Source organism: Lycorma delicatula, chromosome 8 (genome assembly GCF_047948215.1).
Source record: "Lycorma delicatula isolate Av1 chromosome 8, ASM4794821v1, whole genome shotgun sequence".
NCBI lineage: Eukaryota > Metazoa > Arthropoda > Insecta > Hemiptera > Fulgoridae > Lycorma > Lycorma delicatula.
In genome coordinates, this window is record NC_134462.1 from 109,825,678 (window position 1) to 109,852,645 (window position 26,968).

A 26,968-nucleotide genomic window follows, 5' to 3' on the forward strand; every position below is an offset into this window, starting at 1 on the left:
AATGGTGGTGATATTTGTGAGTTACGCCACTGCTGAGTTGAAAGTCACCTCCTTGCGCCCGGCTTATGGTGGTTCCCAGAATGCAACAATTTTAGTTCCGGGTTTTGCAGCCTGAAAGTTAATGACAGCAGGGAGGATTCCGGTGGGCTGGATCAACTCCATATAATCTAAAGGGAAGAGGAGTTGAGGTGTTATCAATGTGGCGACAGCAGAGGTGTGAGAGCCCAGATTGTTCCAAGCTTTGCCTTAGATGCAATGGTGAAGGCCACATAAGAAATGAGTGTCCACAGCGTGAGGAATACGTGGTCGACAAGAAGAGGAGGGAGTACCACCAACAGGTAGTGCAGGGAATGGTAGTGTCACCAACGAGAGTGCAGGGAAGGTTGCAGGTAATGAGATGTCACATGTCGAAGTGGATGGTGATAACTACTGTGACATTTTCTGGGAAGATCTGCCTCTGATATGAAGATCTGAAGTTATCCACACTGAGTTACAGAGGCATTCTCTGCAACTCAATGTGGATAGGAGCAGAAGGGTGATATATGCCTGGGGGAAGTCCCCTCTCAGCTATCTACCAATGTTATGATGAGTAGCAGGCAGGCTGGAAGTCGGTAGTTGACCTGAGGATGACTGGTGCCGGATGGCTGTGGGCAGCCAGTTTTAGAGGTGGGCTCCTTGGAGTTGTCGTTTGCCGATGATCCCTTGGGACATCACCCTGGTTATTCTAATTCGGTGACATGAGTGCCTGGGTGATTGGGCAGGGGCTGTGTACATACCAAGTGGTTTAGGTCCAACCCCTGTGTGACTAGAGTGGAAGGTTTTTTAGCTGGTGGGTGCCCTGCACTTGCCATCAGAGTAGGCCTGGTAGTGGCTGGTAGAGCTTTTCCCTCCCCCTACGGAAAAAAAATAAAAAGTCTGATGTATTTCGTAGCCTTATCAATCAAAGTAACATGAATGGGATACAATTATTGACACGTTAAGCTTTTTCTTTAATTAGATTTATCTAATTTTAATAATTCATGAAAAAACCTTATTTTACTTTCATAGGAATGCTTTATTTATCGTTTTAAATAATTATTAAAAAAGAAAAAAAATATAAAATGAACAAAAATCATACAGACTGGATAAGAAACAAAATCTGATAAATAAATGCTGAAGAAAATATTAAGAAAAATTCATGGTCCTAAAATCATTGATAGAGAATACAGGCTTAAAAGCTCAGAAGAAATTTACAGAAACTTGGAAATAATGAAAATTACAATAAGAAAAAGAAGACTTAAATTTTATGGACATCTATATAGAATGGAAGGGAACACTAACTAAGCAGTTATTTAGATACTTAAAAAACAGAAAAAAAATTGCATGGTTTAGAGAAGTTGACAAGGATGTAAAAATAATAAATATCTCAGACGAAAAAATTGAAAATAAAACACATTTAGAAAAGTAGTAGATGAGTCTAAACTTTCAGAAAAAGAAAACTAAGAATGAAAAATTAAAATGGAGTAAACAGAAAAACAGGGAAAGAATGAAACAATTCTGGAAAAGGAGAAAGATGTCTAAAGCTGTGCAACATGATCCTTAGATGATACAATCAAAAAGAAAAAAAATTAAGCTGAATTAAACATGCCCAGTTAAGTTTACTGTTAGTACATTTTTACATTTACTTAGAGTAAAAGTAAAATACAGAAATTGGATAATTTTATTTTAATAACTAATAGACCAAAAAATATATATAAAAGATTAGAAAGTTATCAAAGATATCAGGAATGTACCACAAGACAAAAAAGACCACAAATAAAACCAAGACAGTTGATATGATAAGAATTATAGGTAAGTAGTTAGAGGTAGGATAAAATCCTATTAGTAGAGCAACAGTTAAGGACAAATCAATTACTATAGAATAAAAATAGTTTATAACCATCCCTAATAATAAATTATAAATCAATTTACATTATTAGAAATAGGTCTACAGAAATAATTATTATGTTATAGTTATTTTCTTACAGAAAATAAGAAATAAATAAAAATCAGAACAGTATTAAATAATCAATGAATTACATAACATAATAATCAATGTTATGACAATAAATTCTAATATTTACAATTCATACACACTTCATACAAAAAAAAATAAATAAAATAATTATTCTAATTTATAAAAAATTATTCATAAAAATTAATTAGAAAAGTAACCATATTTATTTAAAACTAATTTGGTATTAATTATAAACAGTAAGCATAAACATTCTGCTAAAAACCTATACTAGAATTTGGCACAGTCATCTTTCTTTATTTATAATAATGGTGATAATTTTAAATTATATTATGTGTTTCTAAGTGAATGAAAACAAACAAAAAAATAAATAAATATTATTGCAATTTTCAGGTTACTTATGTAGTATAAGTAATAAATTTCTGAAATAAAATTAACAGCAATTATTTATTAATGTACGTCAAAATTTAATATAGAGTAAAACTTAATTAATTTGGAATTCAAGGTTATGGAAAAACAATTGCCTTAAATGAAATAATACATTATTATTATTAATGGCAAAAAATAAATAAATAATATTCTTATAATAATGCTGCAACAAAAAGATTATTTATTAAATGCTTGCAATATCTGCTTTTATGAACAGATTCTTGTTCTTTTTGTCTACACATATTTGAAAATTGTATATCAAAATATTTCAACAAACAATACATCATGAAGTTCCAAATTCTATTAACCTATAAGAAGAAGCATGTAATCAAAAGGAGAGTAGCAGTAGAGATTTGACATTTAGCAGGATTTCCCCTCCTAATAAGCTGTGCTTAATCTGAAATTTCAACAATTTATTAGGTAACTGACCAGCCCTTTATAGGTATGTTGTTAAGTATAGATTTGTATTTGTACTGTGTAATCACATCATTTTTGGCCATATCAAAATATCTGTTAGTTGTTTGGGAAATTTTCTATTTTTTTATACATGTATCTTCAAACTGATCTTACATACGAACAGACTTGAAGGTATAATATTAAGAATCTTAAGGTATATTTCATAGTCATGAGTTAACAAAAAATGTTTATCTGCAGTTATTTATGTGGAATGTACAAGAATTCAGTGAAAATGATTCAGAGTAACCAGATAATGCTGAATAACAACATCCAACAAAGATAATTTAGAAAGCTGAAACACGACTTGAAAAATATAGTAGCAAAACCACTACAACTTTAGCCACAGAATGCGAGTCACAGCATGAAAAGCCATGCTGTCAATTTAGGCATTTGAAAGAATCATCAATGTAAAAATATTATAAGTAAATTTATTGGGTTGAAAAAATGAAGCGCATGATGTGAATGATCGGTACATGACGTGATGAGAGCGCTACAAGGAAACTTTTTCCTGCAAGAAACAATATAAAAACATATCTATATAATAAACAAATTTAGGATAAAAATAAATCATCACAACTACACTTGTGAAAGTTCAAATGGCGTAGCTAGTACAGAAATAAAGTTAGTATTAGACCTCTTCAACTTACAGTAATTTTTAACCTGTTTCATACAAATTCGGAAGATCTTTGGAATAAAGAAAATGTTTGCCTTCTTTTTTCTATATACTGACGTCATTAGATTTATTAAAAATTTCAATCTGTAAAAATCTTTATCTAATCTCCTAACTACCATGACCCAGAAATACAATCAACTTGGTATATCTTTGTTTTTCTTTTGTCTTTTAGATATTATTGAGCCGAATGAACAAGCATAATTTATGAAATGAATGAAAATTTTTAATGGCCTGCAATCATGAATCAAGTTAGAGAACAGCTAGCTGTAGAGGACATCACTTAGAACAGCTATATAAGCATATAGTTAGGCTTTTAGACTTCCTCCTTTTATGTGAAATTCTATCAAATTTTGTAACAACTTCCTCCATCAGTTTTTATGTAATATTTAAGTTCAAGAATAAAATTTAAAAATAAAGGGTAAAGAAACGTTTTCTGTAAAACAATTTGTATTATTTTAAGCTCTCCAATCATTTGATTTTTACAATGATTTAACAATCATTATAAAGAATTATTTAATAATTCCATTATTAATTGGAAAATAACAGTAATGTTACTGTGAATTAATAAATTATTATTACTTTCAATAAATTTTTAATTTGATTTACACATATTTTTGTTCTTATTTTAGTTAAAAAGTTATGTGGCCTGAAAATACAACAAAATGTTTTTACTGTATACTACCTATATCTGAAAAGTAGCCCCACTACTTCCCAAACGTAAAATTTAATAGAAAAATATATTAATTAATTTTGAATGTACATGTGAAGGTAAATCTATTTTTAACAATACAAATAATAACTTTATTATTAGTATTTGTAAATTAAGGTATTTTATGGCTTTAAATAATGCTTATTTCTTTGGTTTTTAAGTAGTAATATCATTTCATTGTATCTTTTTGTTTGTTTAAAGGTGAAACTGAAAGTAATGTTTTAATTTTAACCAAACATCTGATATTCCAAATTAATAAAGTTTCACTACAATGAAAAAAAATTGTGACAAAGAATTACATTCTAGCTCTGTTATGTAATTTTCACCCTTAATTGTTAAATGAAATATTTTTGTTTAAGATTATATTTCAATAATACAGATTACATTATGTTAATTCATCAGCTAAAACTATTGTCTTGTATTGTATGAGCTTACAACATATTTAAAAAAAACAGTAAATTTCATAAAATTTGTTGAATAACAATACACTTTTAATAATATCTTCAATTTTCAGATAAATTTTTTCTACAATATTAATAATCCATGAAAATTCTTTAGCAAAAGTATTCTTTGTTATTAACCTTTTCTACGCTCATGTAAAATATAGAAATGCTTAATACATTGGATATTTAGTTCACATTCCACTTTTATAAAAATAAAATAAAATAAACATATAGATTTAAATAAGTGTATTAAAAAATAAAATCTTTGCAAAAATCTACTTGTTTATCTAATAACACAGCTAATTAACAGTTAAAAAAAGATGGATTGGCCAAAATGATGTAGATCCGATATAAAAATATTTATCTTTTTCCAAATCACTATTAAAATGATATAAAAGTCACTGACTAAGGTAACTATTTATAGTTTATTTCCTCTTATATTTTACAAACATAACAGTCACATTAAAATAAACTAAATGAAAAATCTTTCAATCACATTATTTATTAACTTAATTTGATGAGAACAATATCACATTACTTATGGTAAAGGCCACGGTAGACCAGAGAAATCAACTGGGCCACCTAATCCTGCATCTGCTTCAAGTAGACTCATTATTACTGCCATAGCTGCCTCATCGTTGCCATCATTTGATACTGCTTCATTTGGAGAGACCCTTATCATATCCATTACCTCTTCTGTATCTACTCAAAAATAAAAATTTATATCTAAGTTATCATTTCTTTATCAGCTTAACTAATTATGTATTTATAAATTAAAAATTAAAAATTATAAAAATGAAACTGAATATTCTTAACATATGCTGAAACTGGTAATATTAAAATTCACAGCAACATTTTCAAATAATTATTTTTTCATGCCATGCTTAAGTGAACTTATAGTACAACAGAGGAGAAGGCATTGCCAGACCATAAGCCAATGAAAGGCAATATGCTGTTGTTTTGTGCAATTGCAAGTGGCGATTTGAAAATTAAACCGCTGTTTAACCCCAAATTTACATTTGGGCAATGCACGAGCCTTCAAGAAGTATAAAGTCCAGAAGAGATGAGTCTAAATGTGATGTGGGGGGTCTAACAACAAGGCACTTTGGTGAAATGGTACTTTTTTACAGATTGGTCAATGAAGTGTTTGGTCCATCTGTAAAAAATATCTACTTGAGATGAATACCACTCACTCCTTTACTGGAGCCCATGGACCAGCAGGTCATTTAAAATTTTAAAAAGCTTTACATTTAAGCATTCTTCAAGTGTTGTTTTGAGGTAATTGAAGGAAGCAATCTCACTATGAGAGAGTTTTGGAAAGACCACTTTCACATCATTGCCTGCCTCAAGATGAATGAGAAGGCATGGGATGGGGTCACCACCAAGAGAACCTTTATTTCTCCTTACTTTGGATGGACACCGTGGTCAAACATGACTCCAAGGTTTGAGCAAGTGCCTGTGAAGCCTATAATCAATGAGATTGTGTCTCTGGCCAAGATTATGGGACTAGAGGTGGATTGTAAGGAAATCGACGAGCTAGTGGAAGAGCACAGCCAGGAGTTGACCACTGAAGAGCTTATTGAGCTGCATTCTGTGTCACAACAAGAAGTAGTGGAGAATATTTCATCGGGGGAGAAGAAAATAACAGCCTCAGTGTAGGCAAAAACAAATGTCTTTAGACAACTTTATTGTAAAAAAAGGATGTATTATAAATAATAAATTACATTGTTATAAGTTTTTTTGAGTACTTTTTTGGGAATGGCATGCATTATCCTATTTTACATTGATTCCTATGGTAAAAATTGTTTCACTTAATGAGTGTTTCGCATTATGAGTAAAATTGGGGAACAAATTATGTTTGTTAACAAGGTTTCATTGTAATTAAAAAGAAAGATTACAATAAATGAAGATGCAAGATGGAAGAGACATGAGAAGGCTATGAGATTGTCACAGAATAGACAAAAAAGGCAATCAACCAGTAATAAAGTGATACAAAAAAATTTAGATCAAGGGAAGAAGTAATCCTGTCCTGAAGAAAGGTGTTCTATTCCAGATAATAATACTGATTTTTGTATGTGTATATATATATATATATATATATATATATATATATATATAGAGAGAGAGAGAGAGAGAGTGAGATCTAAGTCTTAGATTATTAAACAAAACAAAATTAATATGTTTTTTAAATATACTTACTGGGTTCAGCAGCAATGCTTGTTAATGTTACATTATTTCTTACAGAACTGAATTGTAAATTACTTGAACTGCTGTTGCAATGAAATTTCTTATTCTTATCCCTTCCAGTAATACCAGATAATTGAGACTGTAAAAGATAATTGTAAAATATATATTACATACATAATAATAAATTATGTTTCTTATAAATATGATGCAATGTTGATGATATAAATAATAGGCATTATTTTTCTCATAGAGGTATATGTTTTATAGTGTTTACTATTATTTAGTAAATAATGTAAAGTTAAGAATAATTTGATACTTAAGGAATAATAAAAAAACAAGTTACAATATTAAATAATCAGTTTACATTTGCTACATAATTTTATATGCAAATTACTTTTCATTACTTCAAAATATTTGTATCTATCAGTCTAACAGTCCTTTTGCAGCGAATTGACATAAAAAAAATGTTGTACTTTAACTTTTGGATACTACTTGTACTTGGAGATATTGTAATATGGGTGATTGCATAATTTTAAAAAGAGTTTGATTTCCATGATTATCACAAACTGATTTATTTCAAATTGGGAGCAGAAAAAGAAGCTGTATATAAGAACTGTTCAAAAACAATTTAAGAATTGAAAATAGTTTGCTAACACTCCTTCCATTACTCACAAGACTTTACATGATGTGTTTGATAAAAAGTGTAAAAGTATTGAATTATTCCTTGAAGAAGAGTAACAAAACTTTCAGATTTAACATAAAGTTACGTTTCATCAGAATAACATTTAAAAAAAAAAATTATTTCTAAATAAATATATATATATATATATATATATATATATGTATACATGTATTAAATTGCATATATATATGTATTAAATTTTTCTATTTCAACAGTATTAAATTCACTACAGATGGACTTATTTATTTTCTTTAATCCCAATCAGTATCAGTACTTGCATTTCACCAATAAATCAGCAATTTAAATGAATAAAAATAAAGAAAAAACAGCAATCCAGTATGCTAATTATTTATGATGAGAAATAATAAAGAAGCAAATTATAAATGGTCTACCTTACTTTTTTGGAGTGGCATGTATAATAAATATGTCATCATATACAGATCATTTCAAATTGACCAAAAGTTTTCCTCCAAATAAAATAAATCATAGAATACAACATTTAACTTTTTACCATAAATTGTAAGAAAATATATTTTCAAGATTCAAAGGGATTTATTGATATTCTGATTTAAGTATGTTCAAACACTGTCCACACATCCCTCTCAAGAATGTAATTTTGTGCACTAAGCAATTGGTACAATTTGCCTGTCACAAGCTGTGAAAAATGGTACATCCATGATGAATAGCATCTCAATTGAAGTCCATACATTGATTTGTTACTGAAATTCATTGTAAACTGCTTAAAACACCTGATGAAAATGCAATTTTATACCACGTGATCACCTTAAAGTATATTACTCAAAAATTGAAATTGACATACCAATAACAATCACCAAAAGTAAAAGCCGATAAACTGAAAAGAATTCAAGTAGAAAGTATGAGGAACATCCTCTATACTGTCCAGAAATCCTTAAAACTTTATAATGTATTTGGCCTAATATAAGAAAACAATTTAAAATGTCATATCAATGAATATGACAAAACTTTGATGTAATAACAGCTACCACCAAATAACAAATTTTTTGTAGGTTTATCATAGCGCAGTGGTGCTAGACTACTAGTACCCAAAAAACCCCAGAGACCCAAAGGAAACCCATAAAACACAGAAATTATATCAAAAACTCAGGAAAAAGTTGTATTTTCAAAGAAAAATACTCCTCAAAAATATTCAATAGATTTGTCTTTCATACATACATACATAAACTTAATTTTCTTTACTTTTATATTTTTGCAATGATAAAAAGCTATAACTTGTGTCTGTCTGCTATCTGATGAGTGTTACACATAACACAAATATTACAAAAAATTATTACAAATTAACTTAAATGAGACTGAATTATTCTATCTTAATTTTTAAAATCTCTCTCTCACTGAAAAGATTTTTTTTTTACTCAATGAGGATTTATTTTATTAAACACAAAAATCAAAGCAAATAAATTTGAAATATGTTCAACAAGAAATATTTTTTATAAACTTTTGGTAAGGTACTCATCATTTTTGTTAATATTACCTCTTTTAGTAAATGGTTTCCATCTGAAACTCAATTGAACAATGATAGATATTGTACACAGTTTTTGTGGTCCATGATTGTCAGTGGTGAAAATTACATGAAATTTCTTCTTTAAAGTATGTTTACTTCAAATAATTGTTTTTTTTTTAAGACCATGATGTTCTCAGTAGTTGATGCAGCCACCTTTTTGATTGACACTGATCCTGCTATTTTATGCCGGGATCTCAGATCATGTTATTGCTGGCTGTTTTTATTTTATTGTTTTATTTTTTTTTATAGGGGAAGAAAACAACTATTATTTGGGATGTATAATGGACAAGAAATTAATTTGTTTAGTATAAAATTAATATGTTTTTGTGTGTTGTCGGAAGCTTTGAGTACATACTGTAACCAAACTGGCTTTGTGATATTTACTGATAAATGACAAACAGTTTTAAACAAAAATACATACAAGCACTACTCAAAAATAGTCAAAATCAGCAACTTCTTCCTAAAAATAAATCATAAGTATACTGACATTAAAGCACAAGCCTAAAGTGTAGAATCTGTATCATAAATGTTACGGTCAACAATTATGAATTGAACAGCTGAAATATATACCATAAAAAACTGATTTGTTTTTTTATAAATCAAAAAGCCACCTGAAAAATATATTTATTTTTTTATTTTAAACATGTTGTCCTGTGTGTCAAATCACAATTAGTTATTTATAGTTTAAGAATCATCATATACACACACACATATATAAAAAATAAGATTAATCTCGTCTTTAAGTGTTAAAATCTTTTCTTATTCACGAAGGCCTTTTTGGATCTACTGGATCCATCATTAGTTGTTAAGACAACACAATTAATAAAACATTAGGTATCTGGTCACTAAGGTAAAACTAATCAAAATCGTAATCAGATCTTAAAAACAGATGTCAATGTGCAGATGTTATAGCCAACTTAAATAGATCATAGTGTTCAAAATATGTTTGAAGTTCACTAAACTGAAGTTCTTATATCTATAAGAATTTAGAAAAATATTACATTTTTAGACATAAGAACTTCAATTTAGTGAAAGACAACACATTTCAAACACGACGATCTATTTAAGTTAGCTATAACATCTGCAAATTGACATCTGTTTTTAACATCTGATTATAATTTTGATTAGTTTTACCTTAGTGACCAAATACCTAATGTTTTATTAATTGTGATATCTTAATATCTGATGATGGATCCAGTGGGTCTGAAAAGGCCTTCTTGAAGAAAAGATTTTAACACTTACAGGTGAGATCAATCTTATTTTTTATATATGTGTGTATATGATGATTTTTAAACTATAAATAATTTATATATATATATATATATATATAAAACAAATCTATATTAAGTGTTGTGTAGCGCATTCCAAAGCACTGTCATATAAGTAGTTCTTATAATTCATTCTGAGGGAGTAAAATCTAAAACACAATATTACACAGATGATTATGTTAAATTGAAAACTGTTTAATACTTTCTTTCAGTAAATTTAATGTACTTACATCAGATAATGGTTCAGTATGGGATGGTGATGGTGTGCTATTTGTTGAGGGAGATTCACCTTCTCTACGTTGTAAATCAAGTACTTCTTCAGCTATTTGTCTACCAATTTTACTAGCTTCAACATGTGAACTTATCATTCGTGACATATCACGACCTCCTAATCCTCCATTACCTGTAATTTCAAATTTCATTATATTGTAATATATTATATAAAGAATAAAATATATATATAAAATTCTCTCTGTCCCTCTTTCTCTAATATATATATATATATATTTCTCTACATAAAGAATCTCTCTCTATATATATCTCTCTCTCTCTCTCTATATATATATATTTCTTTTTTTTAAACACATAAATAATAAAAAAATTTAGGAATTTCTCAGTATTAGATACTTAAAAAGAGAGTATTAGATAAAAATAAACAGTTTTAAATATTAATTAAAACATTCTTCCACAACTACCAATAAAACACTCCTACGTAACATTTTTTTTGGACTGCAGTATTACAGAAACAATGGTGCTCTAATAAAACACTAATTTTTAATCAAATAAAATAAAATCATCATCGAAAATTCTATGTATCCATGAAATGAGTGCAGAAGTATTTTATTTTGTCATTTTTCAGTCATTAATTTTGTATTGTTTGTTTTCTCCAACCAGTTTTCCAGCTATTGCCAGGTCTGGGTGTGTGTGTGCATAGGCAAATTAAATTCCACTTCTGGCTTGCCGGGCCTAACATAGCTGAAATGTAAGTGTAAACCTATTGGTAAACATGTAGTCTAGAATAGACTCAGGTCGACCACACTTGAGATGTGTAGTAAACTGAAACCCAACCACCAAAAAACACCAGTATCCCCAGCCTAGCATTAAAATCCATATAAAAGCAACTGCCTTTACAAGGATTCGAAGCTTAGAACTCTTGACTTTAAAATCAACTGATATTGCTATGATAAGTTTAACCGTTAGACTAATCCGGCAGGTTAGTTTTGTGTTGATATAGAATATTCTTTAACAATAAAGGTTTCATTGAAATTGATTTTAGTCAACAGAGCATCACAAATATTGCTAAAATATTTATAATAATGGATGACAACATCATCACACAAATACATGAATGCCCACATCCTTTAATTCATAAATTTTTTATTAATTAATCTGTACAGTTGGCTACTACATACAAGGTGGATGAAATTTAATGCACAGTTGTTAATAAGTTATAAATAAAATGAAACATTCAAATGAAAAAATGTGGCATAAAAATACATTTTACTTGCTACAAAAACTTACATTTATTTTTCACATAGTCATCATTTACAACCACACATTTCTCCCAACAATGAACTAGTTTCTTTATTCAGGCAGAATGCAGATGGTTTTTCTATGATCCAATACTTTATTGCATTCTTCAGTTCATGATCTGTGAAATGAATATCCTTAATATCCCTTTTTAATTGTAGAAAGAAGTGCAAATCAAAGGATGCCAAATCTATTGACTTTGGAAGGGTGTGGAAATAGGTTAAAATTTCAACTTTACAAGAACATAGGTGGCTGCAAATGATGTGTATCTAAGCATTATTGTGCTGCAGATTTATTGGCTCTGTGAACTGCCAATTATGACACACATGTCTTCTATGGTATTTTAATACTGCTGTGTGATGTGAGATTCATTTTGAATTGATTCATTTACCCCCTTTTCTCGCTTCTCATCAGTCACAAAACTTGGTCAAGTATTGTGAGGTTCATTCTCAATATTTCTTTACTACCTACTGATGCAAGAAATTTTATTACCAACCTTCTCACAGTACTTTGATCCATGGTTTCATCATCATAAATCATTTTTAGATGATGACTGCTAGTGAGCATTCACTTTTTCTGCAGTTAAATTTAACCACTGCACACTGGTTTAGATGCATTGACATAGCAGACGAACTCATCTCCACAACAATGGCAACTGACAGCAAATGAGAAGGTGTGGGTCAAGAGTTTTGGAATATTACTAGCAGAGGAATGAAACTGCAAGATGGCTGCACCTGTCATTTTGTTCTCCCAATATGTTACAATATGCATTACATTTTAGCTACCATTTCCAAATACATATAATAATGCCTAGCATGATTAACAGTAAAAAAAAAAATCCTTGTACATATCACCTAACATTTCAGAGCAACAATAAATATTTCTAATAATAGAAAGAAAACTGCAAATTCTAAAAAAAAAATTAAATATATGTAAATATGTATAATGTGATTCATCCATTTGGGACTAACATTCATTTATACTATTCATTTATAATAAACATTATTTATAAATAAATATTATATTATAATACTTATATAAACTTACACTACAGATCCTTGAAAACTGATTAATTAAAAATTATACTTTTTTATAAGCGAAAACCTTAGTTAAATTATTTTCAGTCACAGTACTTTTAGATAATAAATATACAATGAATAATTGTCAAAACATAAAATTAAAAAAATATATATAAAAATACTATTTCATAAAAAAAAATTATTGGTAGTTAGTTAATAAACATACCATGATTATTTGTATTCGAACTGCCATTACCAGAAGTAAATAATTCAAACATATTGGTATGTGTAGATGACTGTCCCTGATCATTACTACTTGACTGCTGGCTTTCTGCACAACTCATCGTTGAGTTAAAATCATTCCTATAAAAGGAATAAAATAATTTTATAACTAACAATATTTTTTAACATTCAATGGATGTATTTAGTTTTCACAGTTATTCAAAGGTTGAATATATTTTTTAATTACATAATTAAGAGAATTTCTAATCTATTTATGATGGAAACCATTAAAAATGGTGCTTCGTGTAACTCCATTAGAGAAAGTGCTGCTAATTAGCTCTGAAAGGTCCTAAGGAAGAAAAGTTTCCAATACTTTGAAAGCAAGTAATTTTCTATTTAATAATTTTCTAATGAAATTCTTATATTTTTTGGTCCTAGGGCAGGCAGTGTACTATCTGATCTATCTCTCTGAAGAATGGAGAAGCTTTGTAGTTCTATCTCTTAGCGGATAATCCCCCCCCCCCCATCCATACAACTTCTCTCATTACTCTCACTATTGCATTTCAATGGTGAAGTAACAATGAACTGAGTTACCAACTATAATAACCATATTTGGAAGTCTTAGGAAGCAGTAGCTTGCTATCTTGGTAAAGCCCCAGTACTTGTGTGACTGTCCAAGCACTTAAGTTTCAAATCTGGATTGTCAGATTAAGCATAACACTAAGAACAGGCAATGGCATTATACTTGAAGATAATTAAAGCCTTCACATTTCCTCATAATTTATGCAAACAATTAATGAAGCTAAGAAATGAAATTAAGTTTTAGTAAAATGAAACTGCAGTTCATTTTTTTCCATGATTTTATGATTTTAAAAACAGTATTCTTCATAACTAAAAATCATAATGGAAGCAGGTAAAGATAAAGGTTTAAACCTTGTATTTATGAAAGGGCTGATGAGGCTGTAATCAAGTAGTTAAATGTAATATTTGAAAAAACTATCAATTTTAAGAGCCATTATAAAAAAGAAAGCTGCAGATAAAGTTAAGCACTTTTGCAATGGCATGATGAAAATAATATTTAACAATGATCAAGCAGGGTTATTTTATTTACACATTTCCATTACAAAAACTTAAAAATAGTGCTTTCTAGAAAGGACAGCAAAAAGAAAATCACTATAATGGTTAGCTACCAATATGAATGAAACTAAGAACCTTAAAGGAATAGTAAAGATCTAAAATATAAGAAATACATGAAAATTAAAAGATAAGAGCCGAATAAAAATGAAGAAAAAACTGCATCAAATAACTCCACTGAATGATAAAAAAAAAAAAATAATTATAACAAACACCTGTAAGAAGGCTATCTATTATAAATCTATCCAGAAATGAAAATATTGCCAGCCTCCGTGACATGAGTGGTAATGTCTCGGCCTTTCACCTAGAGGTCCTGGGTTTGAATCCCGGTCAGGCATGGCATTTTTCACACACGTTACAAAACATTCATCTCATCCTCTGAACTGCTTGACAGAAGTAAAAAAAAAAATATATATTACAAAGTTCACAACATGAAGGTTACATAACACTTATCAGGAAGTAACATCCTGTGAACTGAGAAGTGTGAAGTAAGATTAAAAACCAAAATGTCAATGCCAAAAGCCACATTCAATGAAACTAGTTCCATAGTACTCTGAATTTAAGAATGCCGGGTACAATTTACTGCATGCTGTTGGAACTTTTCAGTGGCTGCAGGCTACATCAGTCGATGCCACTTTTACTTTATGGGAAATTGTTCCCCAATCACAATGTAAATTTTAAAATTACTTTTCTAATAAAATAAATCTACAATAATTAAAAGAATTATTGAAGTTAAGAGTTATACCAACATTACACTTACATCACAAGCATATTTTTAGCGACAAGATATTCAACATCTTTTGTCCACGGATTACGAAATGATTTCCATTCACTCTGTAACTGTACAAATTCACCTTCTTTACTACGAAACCTATAAACCTGAAAAATAATAATCAATGGATGAAACTGGGTACTTGATGAAAATCCATCATAACAAAAAATAATAAACAAAATATGTAATTTGATTTTCACAAAAAATTATTTAAAAAAATTAGAGCAGCTCTTTGGTACACAGTACCTTCCTCAGTGTTATGAACAAAATACACAGAATAAATACAATAAACAGAACTCCAACATATAAACATATATAAACAGAATATATATGTAATAAAATGTATTCTATTTTTAACACCTAAATAGCCCCCAAAAAATAAAATCATTCCATTTAAATGAAAAAATGAATCTTCTCAACAAACCACAAAGATATCAGAACCCTACACTTCATCTTTGAATTATGATCTAGAATATTAGAAACAATAAGAAGAAGAATTATTCAAACAGATAATTAATACAATCAAGATAAATTAATTAAAAATGACCAAATTTATAACAATCATAACATCACACACATTTATTATAATCTTTTTTGAAGTACTATGTTGTGTGAAACAGGTATTGTGATTTTTTTTAAATAATTTTTTTATGAAAATCATATAACATATTTTGTTTATTTTCTTCTGAAAAGTAATAACGATCCATTATTTATCAACATATAAACTAGTATAACTAATAAAAATGTTAACATTATAAGAAGATTACGAAAAATAAGATTTTATAAAATAATACTGCTTTTCTTCTTTTACTTACATGTGTTGTAATAACAGTAGGTACATGGAGAGCAGCAGCTTTATGAGCCTCAGCCAAACGTGAGATATCATCATGGTGATAATATTCATACATACTTGTACCAAGTAATTCTTGTGGTAGGAAACCCAAAACAAGAGTGGCCCTGTAAATTCAAAAAATATAAAATTAAATAATTATATAAACTAAATAAAAACAACTCTTAATTGGCCCAGAATGTGATTTTCAGATCTACATCCTAATATAAAAATATTAGACTAAAAAAAAACTGTAAACATCCTAAGAAGAAATATGAGAAAAAGGATCAAATGGTGATGACGGATTCTTTATCCCTTTGAGAAGGATGTTAAACAGTTGGCAATTTAACCATTCTATTAAATGAGGTAAACAGTAAAACTTATATAATTCATATTATTTGTTAATTGTTTTTTAAGACTGTACTTTTTGAATTCATTAACATTTTTTCTTATAAACATGTACATATATATATATATATATACACACACACACACACAAGTTACAGAGCTCATGTGGTATACTTTCATGAAATTTTTCCATATGTATGTTTCTTATTTTTTAACTGCATACTTGATATATATACAATATCATATTTTTTTTATTTATTTCATTAAGATATAAAAAATATATAAATTATAAATACACAAAAATTATATACTTAATACCTGCTACACCAAAAGTCAATGACTTAAGCTGGCTAGCAGGAGACTGTATAATCAAATTCTGAATTTAAAAAAAAATTAATATCTCCTACACAAAATAAATTAAGTTTACAAAATAAGCAATCAAAAAAAAATTACTGAAAAGGCAAAGTTTGTAAATATGAGAAAAAAGTGTATAATATAATAATGTATAATATTTTTATAACATAAAAATTGTTATATACATTTTATTTAGAATCTTTATATGCTTAGATAACTAACACAGAAAGATCCAAAATACCAAGCACATACACAAATGCGTGCGCACGCACGAACACACACAAAAGCATAAAAATATATAATAAAAAATGACTAATAACTTTTTGAGGCAATTAAATATCTACTATCTGTTCCCTCAGAAAGATGAATAGATATGTCGAATAACTGCAATTGATATGAAGGATTTGAAAAAAAAAATCTGGTACAAATTTAGTATCAACAGAAGCCAACAAGTAACTCTTCAATACTGATTTATTTTTTCTCACACCATGTTACATCTGTATGACAATAAAATGAATTTTTTTTTGTAGATGTGAATTACTGCCAAGCTTGACCAGGTCTCAGAATCCAGAACCTTCAGGTTAAAGGCAGACACAACCACTCTGCCAGAAGATTGACAATATAAATTTAAAAAAAAAATTATAGCTACTTATTAAATTACAATGTAATTTAAACCAAATGCATACTTTTAAAATATTTATTTAATGCATTAATATGACAATATTTCCTAACATTTAAGTTTTATTAGAAGCCTAGATGCATCATAATGTATCTCTCCATAAGTGATGTTCTAAATTTAGAAATCTAAATCTAAATCTAAATTAAATAACACAATACATGAGTAAATGCAATAATGATTATTAAAAACAATAGCAATCATATTAGATCCCATTAAAGAAACCATTATTCCATAAAAGATCCCATTATTAGAAATTAACACAATAAGAATGAAATGTTACAGATGGTAACTGTACAATGTTGCTAACGCAGTGGTGCTATTAACAAAGAGCGATTCCAGCTAAGGCCCAAAATATGGGTAACAGGAGAGTAATCCACATAATTAACAAAAGAGTAACAAATGGAATTAACAAAAAAGTGAGAACCCTACACAAAGTCCTTCCTTATTAACTGACTGCTCTCCTTTTTTTGCATGATATTTTATTATTGCATCTCATTCCATTTAGTCAACTATGGTGTGCATCAACCAAGTGTGCAAGCACCTGTGTGAAAAGAGGGTTTAATTTACATTGTTGGTAACTGCAGATCTTTTTATGTAGTGTGATCATGTTTTATAACAGAATAAAACTTTTTTCTAACATTTTTATTAAAAAATGTTTAAGTTTAGATTTTTTGGTATTTTTTAAATTTATTTATTTTGTTTTTTTTTGGTTTTTGAATGATGTTCTTTAGTTTCAGATATGTCTTAAGCTACACAAAATGCAGATAATATAATAGAAAGAGACAAAAAAGATAACTTGAATATTGAAAGAAAAGATTTCTTCTTATGAAGTTACTAATCTAAAATATATAGAAAAAGGTATGGAAATTGAACTCAGAAGTAAGCAACGTAAGAGATATATTGAAATAATAATCTATTAAATTTAATTATTAAATTCATTTTTTCTTAATTTACAATAAAAAAAAAATAAAATGAAATCTTCACATGAATCAAGGAACAGTTGTATTTCTATATATTTATAATTCAATGTTTTTGTGAAGTCTCATTAATTTGATATCATTATAACTTCTTTATATATCAAATAAACATGAGTCTTGGATAGGCAATAATCAACTCGCTCTTCAGGTAATGCCAAAAAATAACTCAATACCCAAAATATAATGCAACCACAGATATTTAAAACTAATAAAAAATAACATACATTTTTGCTAGACTTGAACTTGGATAGTACAAAATCAGAGAACTAGTGATTTGATGATTTAAAAACTATCTGATTGCATGACTAATAGATTTAAAAACTAAACCTCAATTTACTGAACACAATTCATTTTTTATTTTGCTAATAATTTTTTTATTTATTCATTATTCTATTCTTAGAAAACCCACCATTTAATACTGAGATGATTATAATTCTAAAAATTTGATATTGAAATTATTTATAATATTTTTTTACCTTATAAGAAAATGTAAAGAAAATGAATCAATTACCTCTGATCAACAAAAAGGAACTTTCCATCCATAGCATGACGAGATATAAACTGAATGTTTCTAACATTCGGCCTATTCTGTCTAACAGGTTGTGGTGGAGGTAACGGTGGTTGTAGTCTGCCAACAGCTACTAAACAGGATAAATTGCATGTATCCCCATCAACTTCACTGTCTGCTTCACCATCTTGTAAACCGATCTTAGCTGGTGCCCATGATTTCAAGTAACCAGTACATTGGACCACACTGTATTTGCGATCTGTGGATGGATTCATATAACAACAAACTGTGAATATATAAAAAAAGTATGATGAAACATGTACAAAACAAAGAGTAACAAAGTTTCACACATGTTTATGAATCAATTATTATTATGAAAAGAAATTGCACCAAAGAAAAAACTTCATAATATTGCATTTAACTTATTAACATTTTTACCAAATTTTATAGTATAAATATTAAGCAAACAAAAATTTTGCAAACAAATTTTTTTTTGCTTCCTTATTTATGCAAAAAAAATTGTTTGCTTAAATTCATAAATTAATAAACTACATATCATAAAATCAAATAAATATTCTAGGAACATGTTTTACAAGTGAAAATAAAAAAAAAAACTATTACATCAACACTCCTTCTTGCTGCATCTTTTTCCTTACATCACTGCTATCTCCATCAACTTCTGTCTAAAGCCTGCTCCTTTATCCCCTTTTAGTTTCCAATCTTCACCTCATGCATTAACTTCCTTCTGCTTTCTCACATCCTTTTTCCTTCTATTGATCTTTCCAATGCAGTTGTCGATTCCACTTTCTCTACTCACATGTCCTAACCAGTTTCTTTTACTTTTGTGTACTTTCCATGTAAGTTTTTTTTCTTTTTTATTCCTGTTCATAACTTACTTATCCCTCACTTTATCCATCCATCTTACTTTCTCCATCTTTCTCTATATCCACATCTCAAAAGTCTCAATTCAGTCCCTTTCTCTCTTCCTCATAATCTATAAATCATCACTTCCATACTACAGGATGCTCCACACACAGCAACTGGCTAGCCTTTTCTATAACTAAGTCTAGACTTTTATTACATAGTAATTCCCTTTTCTTACTGACAGTTTTGTTTGCCATCACTATCTTTACTTTTATTTTCATTGCCTTCTTCCAGTCTTCTGTCACCATTGTCTCCAAATATGTGTAATTTTTGTTGTTTCTATTCTTCGGTAACACTCTTTATTAATCCTCTTTGTTGTTTACTTCCCTTACTTTAGTACTTCCTATATTTATTTTCATCCAATACTCTCTCATTTCTTCCTCCAGGACTGTTAACAATCTTCAAAGCACGTATGTGCTTAGTTAGAACTACTACATCAATAGAAAATCATATGTGTGTGCAAGTACATGTGTGTATATGTGCTTTATTTTAACACACATATACATTTAGAAAGGATTTTACAAACAAGTTTTAGAAACAAACAAAGTGGTTGAAATACAATGTTATTGAGTTTAAAAAAAATTGTACCTCTGTTTTTGGTTAAATTATTAGTAACACTAAGAAAAAAAATGTTTAAATTAATTTTTTTACACAACTAACTCAATATAGTGATTTAAATAGTATCTTAATAATCATCATATATATATATATATATATATAATTAAAATATACAAAAATATTATATATTTTTTGAATAAAGTACACTGTTACATTATAAATGTTCTTGATCATATTTGTCAAAACAAAAAGATATTCAAATACTCCTTCATACAGTTTTGTGTTATCAATGTTGCCAAATTAAACAGGTCATAACATTCAAATTCTATCTGCTAGTTCATTAATTTATTCTTATTTTTAAATTTATGTATGGTAATCTTTTTAAAATATATTAATTTTTTATCTGTGTTTTAAACTTCAAGTTTATTGAAAATTATTTTTACAACTTTTAATTGTATGTTTTAAAATGCAATAATAAAGATTTTAGAGCATAGCAACTTTAAATGTGAAGAAATAGTAGAACATTTATTAAAAAATAAAACACATACACTCAATAGCAGTGAAGATAACTTATTGTAAATTAAATTTTATATAACATTTTTTTATAAAATATAAATATAATAAATTGTTTCTTTTGTTTTAATTTACACAATGTAACAAAATAAATAATAATATTTAAAACAATTAAGATTCCATCATAAAAAAAAAATTAAAAATTCAACTTCTCTATAATTAAGAGCAAATTTTTTTATAATTACCCGATGGAGGATGTTTTTTACGTCTTTGACAACCATTTGATGAATCAACTTCTTCTTTAATGCCAATTTTACATTTCATTCGACAAAAAAATGATCTTCTTGCCCCAGGACACAACCTTGAAACACCTTGAGGGACATCCGTCTTTACCGGTAACATTGCTACAAAGAACAACGGAATATAAGTTATTAGTAAAATTAGTATAATAACTGGAACGAGTTTATGCATACTTTTTGTGTGCATGTACATGTTTTTAATCTTTAAATCAAATGTGATGAATAAAATTGCTTTCATAATGAGTCAACTCTAATTTAAAATTCAAAGAATTATTAAAAATAACAGAGTAAATAGAATTTAAAATTATAACATTTTAGTGAAATGAGTTTTACACTTTTTTAGTGTAACAACTACCACAAGGTAGTTGTAAAATTTCTTTAAATTAAGGTTAATTATGGAAAAATGTAAGGCCATACTTTCTTTGAGTGCGAATTATTTCTAAAAAGTATTCGTCCAAAGGCCACTAAAAAAAAGTAGCTTATCTAATGGTTTTTCAATTTTAGTCTACTTCAAAGTAGTTCCCTTGCGACTACAGAAATTAATCCAGTGGTCTTTCCATTGGAAACACTGTTCATAGTCTTCTTTAGAACACCCCATTGGGTTGGTCTAGTCTTGTCATTAGTCTCTGATCTAACTTGTCATCACAAATTAGCTGATTTCCAGATCAACAGTTCAAAAGTTCAAATCTTAGTAAAGGCAGTTATTTTATACAGGTTTGAATATTAGATTGTGGATACCAGTGGTCATTGGTGGTTGGGTTTCAATTAACCACATATCTCAAGAATGGTTGACCTGAGACTGTACAAGACTAAACTTCATTTACATTCATATACATCATCCTCATTTATCCTCCGAAGTAATACCTTACAGTGGTTCCAGGAGCTAAACAGAAAAAATAAGTCTTCTTTAAAAAGGTTTATCAGCTGTGGTGGTGCATTCATCATTATGTTCTTCCACCAGTCAAATCGAGACCCTTTCAGCATGAGACTCTTTCAGTTTGGGGGACAACCTGAAATCACGAGAAATTCTGGATTAGATGTGATGTGATGAGGACAGGTAGGTTGTTGTGATGCAACTACTACTTTCTGCCACTTTCCTACCCACATGTCTGTTCTCTTGCAACAAACTGCATCACAAAGACGATGTAAAACTGCCAGAAAATATTGTTTGTAGAGTTTGGTTTTCTGTTGCGTATTTGAGATACACAACCTGTGGTAATTGAAAAACAGGCAGACAGTATTAATTTAATTTTTCTCCTCACTTGCTCCTCACCAGTTATCATGGTTATAAGGAAGTTAGAATCACAGTTGGTGAATTCCAGAATCTCCTTCATGGTGTTAAAATGAATCTCTTATTCAAGCGAAAGCAGCTTCCATAAAACAATTTTCCAGTCTCTCTGTGCATATTCAAATCACCCGTTAAAACTGTATATTTGGAATCCTTCCTAATCCCAATACTATCTGCAGTTTCTCAGATGATTTTCAATTATCTATTATCAAACTGGTCACATTGTTAATGTCATTTGAATTTCAGTCAGTTGTTGGCTTCAAAAATATCAGTTGGTCATTTGCCATTGAGATTCAGTCATTCTGAAAATAGTTATACCATTGTTTAATTTGTATAACCTGCTAAGTTTCCTTCACAAAAGCCTGCTTAATCTTACAGATTACTTCCCTCTGGGTAACAACAAGCCAAGTTTTTACAATTTTGATTTAATAACATTCAACATGTTCAATTGTAATTTTCAAAATAGAAATACTAAATATTTTAAGTGCAGAATAAATGAGAAAAGAAGAAATCCCTAAAAAGTAGTTCATAAATTTTTATTTAAAACTTAAATTTATATGGCTACTTTGATTGTTAAACAATCATCATCACTAAACACTAAGGGAAAAGTGCAAATAAAAATTAAGTAATAATAAAAGATATTAATTGATAAATAAAAAGTAAACGTGAAGTTCAATGAAACAAATACTTCTAGTGGTGTTTCTAGAAGGCGACTAAAAAGGCAAACAGCTGTTATTGTTTTATCCCATACGAAAGTGTAAATTTAGCTTAAAAATATCTAAACCACTAAAACCTTTGATTTATATTTTCAACTGGAACTGCCAAAAAAACAAAAGTAGTTGTTTGTGCTTCTTACTCTTTCTAAATTGTTTTGTAATGGTATATCACATAACGGACATATGAAAAAATATATATATTTCATTAAAGTTTACTAATGTTTAACAGTTAAAATGGCTATCCAGTTTTAGATTTTAAGGACTTATTTAGATCAATATATGATTTTTGAGCATTTTCCTGATTTCCAAATTATTTCAGAAAGGAAGTTCAGTATTTAATATAGAAAAATGAGGGGAACAAACATCTAAAAGTTTTATATCACATGTATTTGAAATACTTCACTGTACTGTATTGTGAAAATATAATTAAGTAGAACTTAGTTTTTCTAAAATCAAATGTTTTCTAAAGAAAGTAAGAATAAGATGTTAAACTTTATCTTTATAATGAAAGATTCAACCTACATACACGTGTTAGGATATCAGACTGGTTACATTTCATTTTATATTCAATAAATATAGTGAAACATGAGGATATAAAATTGAAAATGGGTTGGTAATATTAACATCAGTATACAAACAGCCAAAAAGATAGCAGGAAAGAGAAATTTAAGTAAGAAACGGAAAGATCTGGATAATAAGTATGAAATTCTACTTAAGAAAAACAAAAGCCTAGGTATGAATTGAAATTAAAAATAGAAAAGGTTTATCAAAATTTTGGAAATGTTTTTGTTGCAGTAAATGCACATCAACATGACTTAAAATGACAACATCAATAAAAGAACACTGCTGGAAATACACAGAAGCAACATCACACAGAATTTCTATTTAATGATTTTGAGATCTCTTGAAAAGTGGATATTTAGCTTCGTAAAAATTCCAAAGATAATTTTATTTCAGTTATAAATAAGAAGTTAAATAAGACTGGAAATATGTTTGAAACACTTCCAAAAATGGGAAAGTTACACACATTTACAATATAAAAAAGCAATGCTTAAATATGATGGTAAGGTCTTCAAGATTAAAATTTTATATCTTATTAACCTAGGCTGGAAATCCTGTAATAAAATAATAATACATGAGTACTCGAAAATAGGTTTGCCATTCAAGAAAGTAGAAATGGGCAAAACAAGTAATTATCGGGGTTCAAGTTTATTAAATATGTACATCAGAGCTGTAATAACATTTTTAATGAAAGGCTTCAGAATAACTTCATTATTTTTGCTACTAGGTTAAAACTCTTGCTTCCAGAAAGGAAACTCTTATGTTGATAATGGTTTTACATTGAAACAAGTTATTCAGAAGGGATGAAAATTAATTTAACAATACATCTAGTCTTTATTGGTTATATCAACGCTTTTTAAAGTCATTAGGATCATAAACAGATTCACCAGTACATGTTGGATACCACATAATATGATAATCAAACCAAGTAATAAATTTCAAAGCCTGTTTATTCAAGAGAATAAAGTGTGAGTATAATTTGTTCCCAGCTTTGTTCAACATCTATTTAGGCCGTTCGGTTAGATATTTTAAATTTGTCTTGGCATAAAATTGTCAGTAGGATAAAAATCTATTCTTTGACCAAGTTCAAATTCAAAATAACCATAAATAAGACCAGCTGTCTTGATGAATAAGAAAGGCAATTTCTACATTATGTTAGATCCACCTAGATGTAACAACAATACTTTTCATGACCAAAACAGAAAGCATCACTTTCTATGATAGCATCTCACTAAAAAAAATTCCATTAATGACCATGTCTTTATCACTTTAAAGATGATACAGGGTATGATTATTATAACAGAAACAAGGAAATAAGACTTAACAGATACCAATCATTTTAAGACACTCACTGTCTGGCACCTACTTACATAGTGATCTTCAAATTAAATTAAGCTAAAAGACTAATTAAGCTGTGTTTGTTTTAGTCTTACTATATGGACTGAAGACCTGTATAGTATACTAAGAAATTATTTGAAAATTACTAATTTAGAAATAAGGTTTTTAAGGGCAGATAATGAATGTACTTTAGAAACAAACTGTAATTTTAATAACACAGACATCTGTGTGGAATTACAAACTGAGAAGTTTATAAAAGAAATGGTTGTAAACTGCAAAGAAGAATGTAGTCAACATATAAAACACATGACTGACATTCACATCCCAAAAATAAAAAAAATATTAAAGGGAAGAAGAAAACTATTGAATATAGTTCAATTATAGCTGTTAAATATATTTAGCTGTATTGTAACAATGGTATAATACAACTATGGGAGTGGTAGCTGTATTTGGCATGAGCCTGTATTTCAAAAACAATAAACATCAGCCAGTATTTTTTAAAACAACTGTTTTCTTAATATCTATATTTTGTTATTACATTATTAAACTTACAAAAAATAAAATTGTTGTTAATTACAAAAAATGTATTATAGTTACATAGTAATTTTTTTTTTTTTAATATTTATTTTCTTAAAAAATAAAACTTACTTTTAGCATCAATGAGCCGTTCACGAGGACTGAGATCTGATGATGATAGCTGCTCTTTAACTTTTGCTACATCTTTTGGATGAAGTATATCAAACCAACTTTGCCCCAATAAATCTCCCTTGTTCAAAAAAAACAAAAAAAAAAAATACAAAAAATTAATAAATATAAATTTATACTAACAGATCTGATTATTTTTTATTAATAAAGCAAATGTTACATTTTTTAAGCTCGCTCTTATAAGTATATCAGAATAACTATTTCAGAATAAGTATATCAGAAAATTATAATAAAAAAATGTGTATTACAATTATGAATTATCATACTGTAATGGTACTGTAACTGGATATTTTCATCAAAATAAAAATCCCTGGCATCAATAATTTTTATGTTGTAAACCAAATAAAAAGATTTTTGACAAAACTTTAGCTTTCTTAACTACAAATTAAAGTAAATTTATTCTTAATAGATATATTTATTTAAACCTAAGTACTTTAATCATCTGAAATCACACAAATATTGAAAGCATTTTGGAAACAGTAAGAAGTAATTGGTTAACACACAAATAAATAAACATTCTGTTCATTAATTATGGTAATGATCAAAACAATACATTTTGTATGAGACTACTGCCACTGAAGTTTGACATGAAGAACAAAATGATGCTCCTTGAAAGCAGAATCCTTCTCCTCATCTGGTAATACAAAATGACTTAAACGACCTTCCTTGAAATATAAAGTGCTTGGTATTTGATCCCAAAAACTGAGCTTTTGGGTTCTAGGCTGAAATCTTCTTCATACTAACATTAAAGTGTGTTCCTTTTGTAATTATCAGGAAGAGTGTCAAGATTTATATTAGAAAAAAGCTTAGTGTTCTGTAACAATATTTGTACAGTCATGTATGCACTTCATCATGAATAATACTGTACAGAATGGAGACTGTTCATTGATTCTTTGTAAACTAGTTTAAAGCTGTCCTTTAGCAAGTAGGTAACAAATTTCCTTCTGTGCTGTTAGCTTACGTAACCAACATGAAATATATGACAGCAGGAAAATCCCATTAGTATGAAGAACTTTATTCTTGGTCAGAAAAATGTTTATCTCCCACTAGTTATCTCAGAAATGATTCTTCTACCTCCACCCCATATAAAATTAGGGTTTTTCAAAGACTGTTAAGGTAATGGATTAAAATGGTGCTGGAGTTCAATATTTGAAAGAAACGTTTCATGTTTTGAGGCTAAAATCAAGGAAAGAATTTCTATGAGTCCCCCAAATAAGGATTTATATCAGTAAACAATTTGATGAACTGTTAAGCAAAATAAAAAAAAAAGTTAGTGTAGAAGTTGTTTAAAAGTCTTGTGCAAAACCTTTTGGG

The 26,968-nt window shown here is 28.5% G+C and overlaps 1 protein-coding gene across 4 annotated transcripts in view; it reads right to left on the reverse strand.

Annotated features, from left to right (window-relative positions):
- Window positions 1-2,279: 2,279 nt before the first annotated feature.
- Window positions 2,280-26,968, reverse strand: part of cyc (basic helix-loop-helix ARNT-like protein cyc) — a 312,750-nt gene continuing 288,061 nt past the window's right edge. For 2 of the 4 annotated variants that reach the window (XM_075372438.1, XM_075372436.1), the window contains exons 7-15: window positions 25,598-25,715; window positions 20,993-21,151; window positions 18,756-19,011; window positions 15,873-16,014; window positions 15,046-15,164; window positions 13,156-13,292; window positions 10,611-10,783; window positions 6,903-7,029; window positions 2,280-5,408 (exon numbers count right to left, since the gene is read on the reverse strand). In XM_075372438.1, coding sequence (XP_075228553.1) covers window positions 5,242-5,408; window positions 6,903-7,029; window positions 10,611-10,783; window positions 13,156-13,292; window positions 15,046-15,164; window positions 15,873-16,014; window positions 18,756-19,011; window positions 20,993-21,151; window positions 25,598-25,715 — 1,398 coding nt within the window. In that variant the 3' untranslated portion in view covers window positions 2,280-5,241. Of the gene's footprint in view, window positions 5,409-6,902; window positions 7,030-10,610; window positions 10,784-13,155; window positions 13,293-15,041; window positions 15,165-15,872; window positions 16,015-18,755; window positions 19,012-20,992; window positions 21,152-25,597; window positions 25,716-26,968 lie in introns of those variants that run through there. The other 2 variants (XM_075372437.1, XM_075372439.1) reach the window with 2 other exon arrangements.